General features: G+C 38.2%; 1 protein-coding gene across 1 annotated transcript in view; it reads left to right on the forward strand.

Moving 5' to 3' along the window:
- Positions 1-5,741, forward strand: part of MANSC4 (MANSC domain containing 4) — a 7,204-nt gene extending 1,463 nt beyond the window's left edge. The window contains exons 2-3 of the mRNA XM_009636537.2: positions 2,986-3,120; positions 4,100-5,741. Of these exons, the coding sequence (XP_009634832.2) occupies positions 2,986-3,120; positions 4,100-4,788 (824 nt within the window). The 3' untranslated portion in view covers positions 4,789-5,741. The remainder of the gene's footprint in view (positions 1-2,985; positions 3,121-4,099) is intronic.
- The last annotated feature ends 1,270 nt before the right edge of the window (positions 5,742-7,011 follow it).

Consider the following 7,011-nt stretch of genomic DNA (forward strand, 5'->3'; position numbering starts at 1 on the left):
AGGACTCTTCTTCATGGAGTATGGTACTAGACTAGGACATGGTGAGGGGGAAAGGGGAGTGAACACGCAATTTGTCCTTCTCTGAAATATAGAAATATTCATTTTCTTGGAAAGAGCACTCTCTTATTCTGTGTTTACATCATGTTTCTGGTGCAACCCAGGTATAACATTAATATGAACTACAAAGTTGTAGCAATACCTAATAGCTGTTATTCAGCTGGCAACCCCTTTTCCCTAGCCTTGTAAACTCAGACACAGAATAAAAATATGAAAAATCATTGTTTGTCTTAAACCAAAGATTATACTTTCTCTGTATCACACTGCATTGGTACATCATGGGAGTATATTTTAGGAGTGCACATGAAGAGTGTGTCCGTGGTGCCTAAATTTGACTGCAAAACTCACAAGAAGTGAAAAGTTTTTGGATATGGAGGATGAAAGTGAGGTACCAGTTACCAAAACTTATGCTAAAATGATGCAAGATGTTTACTGATGCTTAGAACTATTTCTATATGCAGAATTATTTTCTTAAAAATAGTTACTGGAATTTAAATTCTTTTATCTGTAGAAGCCAGTGTTTTTTATGTATCACCTGTAGAAATGCCTGTAGTCCTCAGGAAATATATCAAAATAGTTATGTACTGGCTAAATGTAATGACAGGACAAGGGGTAATGGCTTTAAACTGAAAGGGGGTGGATTTAGACTAGATATAAGGAAGAAATTCTTCACTATGATGGTGGTGAGGCACTGGAACAGGTTGCCCAGAGAAGCTGTGGATACCCCATCCCTGGAAGTGTTCAAGGCCAGGCTGGATGGGGATTTGAGCAACTTGGTCTAGTGGACGGTGTCCCTGCCCATGGCAGGGGGGTTATAGCTAAATGATCTTTAAGGTCCCTTCCAACCCAAACCTTTCTATGATTCTATGAAATATGCTTCTCTTACACTACTAAATGTTCCTAATATTTCAAAGAAAAATGTCAACCAATTGGTATATAATAAAGCCAGAGCTTTGTGTAATCCCTGTAAGATTATAATTGCCTCCCACAAGTGAGGTAATTCCTTCTATTGTTTTCATAACCCTTTCATAATCCCTTCTATTGTTTTCATAACCATAAGCGTCTTTGTACCAGTCTTCTCCCGCAAGTTATGTTCTTCTATCGTTTTCATAACCATAAGCGTCTTTGTACCAGTCTTACTTTCATAAATATCTACTCTAAATTCACGTTCCTATGACAAATAACTGGAAACTGATAAAGCCTAACTAGAGGTAGATATAGGACATGCAAATTAATCATATACATTTTTTGAAAATCGTTTCTCTCTTAGGGTAGATAAGTTCATTATGATGGAAAAAACTATTTCCAAGGTGTATGTTTACTGTGTTAATCCATGATGCAGTACTGAGGCTACTGACTGAAAAAAATACAAGTAATACAGAAAAGACAGTAAGCATGGCTTTAGTGTATTTTCTTCCTTTTCTCATTTGTAGATAGGTTAGGGATTTTATTGGGTTTTTAACTACACATAAAATAGGAAGAGTTGCATGATTTTTTTCTGTTGTTCATTGCAGAAGTATTACAAATTATTTTCATTACTTGCAAATATGAGGAGAATGTTTGGAATAAATACCTAAGTAAATAGAATACATTTATAAAGCTAGGTAGTTTCCTAACAATTCATGTAAAACAAAGCTTTTTCATGAGGTTGTTATACGAATGTACCGTAACCAAAATGCTTTTCCAATATTTAAAAAAAAAAAATCACAGAATTATTTTAGAATTCTTCGCCTGAAGCAACTCTTCAGCCCTATTAATTCACATGTTCTAGACAGTTACATTAACAAATACAGATCTTATCTCAAAAGCTCATTTCATACACAAATTGTCCAATTTAGAGTCAGAAAGTATGCTACAATTTTCTGAAGTGCAAAGCTTGAGAGTCAGAATCAGTACGAGAAAAGTTCTCCTTAGCTGTTTTAATAATATAGAGTATTTTTGGCTATTGAATGTGTCCCCTGCCCTGCCAATACTTTTTTTTTTTAATTGCAGCCAGCTGTATTAGCTCAGGTATGGAAGTTACATTCAAGGCAGGTAAAATAAAATAAATAAAACCTCCAAAACTTCGTATGACTAAAAACCTAACATTGATCCTGCTCCAAGCACATTGATATAAGATAAAATTAACTTTTGACTTGATACTTTGACTTGAGATTTTGATGTCCTGAAATACACTGAGAGACTTTTTCCTGCTTTTTATGTAGTGTGACTCTAACCATAAGTAATGCAGCATATATTTTCAATCTAAATCTTAAACCCCTAGGATTCGGGCATCTCTATACTTCTGAAACTTGGGTTCTAGTGACAAGTTGTTCAGGCATTTTTTTCATTATTACCTTCACCCTGATTTCTGATGTGAGAAGATAGAACTGAAACTCCAAACATAAATAAAGAATTGTCTAAACTACTCTATTCACAGAAATACAATAGCCTAAAGACAAACATGGAAAACGACTGGGGACTGGCAGTGGGGCATGATGTCTCTCACTTATTGTAGTTCAGGATTGTTTTTTAATAGTCTGGGTGAAATGAACGGTTGCAGTCCAGTTTCAAGTAGACAGGTATAGTACACAAGAGCAAACATCTCAAAGTTTTCTTCCTTGATAACTTTACTTTTAGAAATGGTCCGCTCACTGCAGCAGAGACGTGAAGGAAAGCAACTGGTAGGAGGACTACAAGCTAAAGCAGATGATTTTGTTTTATCAAAGGCACATGTAGTTATTCTATTCCTTCTTCTTCAAATAAGAATAGAGTTATAAGTAGTTCTGCTTTACTGACTAGGTGCTTAATTAGTTTGCACAATAATGAGAGAGCCACAGATTTAAAGTACTATGGAGCTGCCCAGTATTAATGATCTTCTCATGTTAACATGCAAAATGCAGTGTTCGTTATGCTGGTAAGCTCAACTGCATTCTTTTTGTATTACAGTTTCCTGCAATCTGGCAGTGTTCTACCATGGAGCTATTCATGAGAGTATGAATTGCCTCCACATGTCTTGCCCAGCATTGGAGAGTTGCATACTAAAGGCTAGAATCAATGTCATTTTGTACAACATCACAACAGGTAACTAAGCATTTCATTTATAAAGGTTGAAAACATAGCAACTATAGGAAAAGTTAAAATTATACTAGGTCAGATGCTGTGTTAAAAGATCTTCTGCAGTAACATGCAATGCTAAAAAAAGCATAAGACTTTTTTCCTTTTTCATGAATGTACCTAATTCTAAGACTAGTTCCCCCTTTCTTCCATTCAGTATTTGAGAAAGGATCTCAAAGATACTCCCTGCTTTCAGGTTTCATGCTCTGAGTACCTAATCAATACTATGCTTGGGGAAAATACCATACCAGATCTGAGAGACTGAGAGGCGAGGCGGCCCACTGCTCCATGTCTCTCCAGTTCCAACCAGCAGCAAGACTGAAAATGTATTCCCGTTAGGCACGCGCACAAAGAGTGCACACACATACCACAAGCATACATATATATGCAGCCAGCCACACAGGTTACAGAGACATATGCATAAAGGAGACACACGAACACAGGCAGCACCAAGAGCCACATCCTGCTTTCTCTGGCTGCACAGGATGGAGATCTGCTAGTGAAGAGATATATATACACATATGTGCAACGTGAATCCCCCGAGCAGCTGGACTCAGTTGCTGAGTTTGCCTAGTAGCTGCCCCTGGACCCCAGTCTTCTCTGCTGTTGGATGTACGAGCCCCCGAGGGAGCAGCCCCCTTCCAGTTGCTGGTCACACACAGAGCTGGCTGGGACTCCCCTACACCCTGGTAACCTAGATTCCTCCCTTTCCTCACCTTTGGTTCCTTCCATAAGCATCCCATAGTAAGTCCTGTGCAATCCCAAAATCCGCTTCCTTTACATCCCACAAAGTGTTCCATAACCCTAAGCAGTGACACCCCCAGTCCAGAAGGTGTTGATGGGTATTATTTGGGCTCCCTGACCTGCCATTGCCTCCCTGTGCTCCTTTTGTGGGTGTGCAGATGAGCTTTTATCACATAAACTAACATTGTCTATGATTTAATAGGGATTGATCCAGATCTTCTTATTTTTGAAAAACTGACACCCAAAGAGCCAAATACTCACTCCTCACCGAGTAAATATGAAAAGCAAAACACTACAAAGGCCACTGAGTGGGAAAGATGCCAGGATCATAATGCCACATCAAGTTCTCTTCTGCTCCAAGCTTCATCTTCTACCACTAGCCACGGCTTAACAGCAAACACTTACACCTCCAGTACAAGCCCGATGGTCAAAACCCGTGAAACTACCACTTATTCCAGGGCAGAAACTTTTCCACTGGATGATAATTTTGCTAAGAGGACAAGTACAACTTCAGTAAGCACTAGGTCAATCACCAGCTCGGAAAAAAAGACTGTACCCTCAACTTTGATATCCAAATCTGCTGAGGTGTTATCCCACATGCCCACTCCTCCTCGTGTGAACAGCAGTAAACAACACTCAAATGAAACCAAAGGCTACAGTGGTAGGAATTATACTTCAGATAATGAGGCACCTGCTTGGGAAGCTGCAGCGTTGGGTGTCTGGTTGATTCCTGTTGTTCTTTGCTCTTCTCTCATCTTCCTTTGCTGTTGTACTGTTGCTTTCACAGCAGGGCGTTGCAGAAATAGGAGAGGTCAGTATAAGCCCATAAGGAGAAGAAGAACAATGTCAAGACAATTCATAAAATATACTACTGTCAAAGCGAACTTGTAAAATACTGTCACCATCCTTGTTTTGGAACAAACAGCTTTTTAAAAATGAATCGTGTATACCAGCTTATTTCTTTTACAGAATCAAAGATAACTTTTTCACTCATGGTTTCAGAATCTTTCGATGGTGATTTAATTCTCGACAGATGAAACACAATTCCCCTGCCTCTTTGGGTGAGAAGTACACACTTCTAGCTCCCACTGCATGCTTAGAGGTGTTAGAGCACATTTTGGTTCATAACCTGACCCAGGCTAATGCCTGGGTATATGCTTTCCCTAACTTAAGAGAGCAGATTCACTGCAGCTGTACATATTCTTTCCCCTGAATTCGAACTAACCTGAGAAAATTAAGTCTATATGCAGTCAGTAAAATTGACTGAAGCTTTATAGTATCATCAAATCATTTAACTCTAATCGTCCTTTAATTGCCCCAGATCTAGTTGTTTCTACAAAAACTGTCCATTTTTCTCCAACTGAGTTCTAGACTGGTCTTTTTTCCCAATTTACCCCTAATATTAAGACAAAACAATTTAGCCAGCACTTTTTACTTCTTCAGAGAAAAACACCAAAACCAACCCAAGTCCCCCAAACTACTGAATTCCATTAACTCATACCCGAACACCTGATCATTCAATCTTTATGCTTTACTTTCCCCCCACTTCTCACTTCACCCTTCTGATAACAAACACTTCAAATGTTTTTCAAGCCCCTACAGAAGCACCTTCAGACTGAACTGCTTTTGTGGAGTTACTTGCTCTGCAATGCGTTGACAAATCCATTCTGTTACTGGCGAAGGAACGCACAAACGTGGCTAACATTTGTTCATACCTTGCAATTAGCATCAATCTGTATTTCCACCTTGGCTTGCTTTTCCTTGCCTACTCGTATTTATCCTTTACGACATTAGCTTTTTAAAACAGGAATAGTCAATTAATGTATGTTGCACAGGAATGGACAAAATGTTTTGAAAGCTCCAGAAGTTAGCTTTATAATAAAAAAAAAACCAACGTTTTTTGTTTCTTCGTCCTGTATACTCTATTCATAAAAGTGTTCCTCCTGAACATAAATCAAGTGACTAGATCAACAAGGTAGCAAGGTATTTCCTTGCCTTACCTTACTCAGGAAATTTGCTTAGCAAAGCAAACATTTTCAACAGTAACCAGGATTGTTCTTCTTCTTCTAAACTTGTTGACTTCTCAGAGTTTCTCACTTTCTTCACTTGCTGTAAGAAGCTTCTATTTCCCAGGCAAGTGTAAATGTTATAGAAGGAAACAATAAAAAATAAAACTGCTTGTCTGTGTGGCAGAAAATTATTTTAAAACTGGTAATATTCATGCAATGTTCAAAGACTACAGTAATGAGGTTGTAAGGCCATGTGAATACCTAATTACAGTTGAGCAGGTTGGTTTCAGAGGAAAAGACCTCTCTAAAATCATATTTTGACCCACATTGATCAGTACTGCAGCTGACACAGGATAAGAACATTTTAAAGGACTGGAGTTATTTAATCAGTTGAAATAACGCAAAAGAAAATAGTCCTATTTTAGCTAGAAAAATCAGAGTTAGGTATGATTTGTTTTTAAGGGCAGTTCTATGCTTATATGTGAAGTGATACAAACTCTGGAGATGTACCCACTGCATGATGTACTTTAAATTTCAACAAGCTGACTTTTATGATCAAACTGGACTTTTCTAATTCATCATGTGGCTGAATTTAGCACACAGTTTAACTGTCATTAAAAATTTCAGGGCTCTTCTGAGTTAGAGGAAGTTGACATATATTCTTTTCCAGGTTTTTAACACCAAAAGGAAAGGAACTAGGAGAAAGAATCCAAGATACTCTATATTGTAGCAAAGGACAAATGTGATTAAATTATAAATAAAGAACATATTTCTCATGTGCTCATCATCTTAGGGTAATCTTCATGGATCTGACCCTGAAACAGAAAAGTCTCAGGTCTGATTCATTTCATGAGGAAACAAAGGCATGTGTATGTCAGAGGAGGAACTCAGCTTCTCAACCTGTAGATTACTGTGATGTGCTTTCTATCCTTTCACCACAACTTGCACTGGAAATGGTGATGTGCACTGAGATCGTCAGTATGAACTTTTTTAGACCAGAAGCTGCAGACCAAGTGGTTCAGGATTCTCTTTGTACAGTGCTCTACCAATCAAATTCTGAAGGAAATGGTCATGGCTCAGCGAAGCGCTGTTCTGTTACAGACAC

Source organism: Egretta garzetta, unplaced genomic scaffold (genome assembly GCF_000687185.1).
Source record: "Egretta garzetta isolate BGI_Z169 unplaced genomic scaffold, ASM68718v1 scaffold293, whole genome shotgun sequence".
NCBI classification, from domain to species: Eukaryota; Metazoa; Chordata; class Aves; order Pelecaniformes; family Ardeidae; genus Egretta; species Egretta garzetta.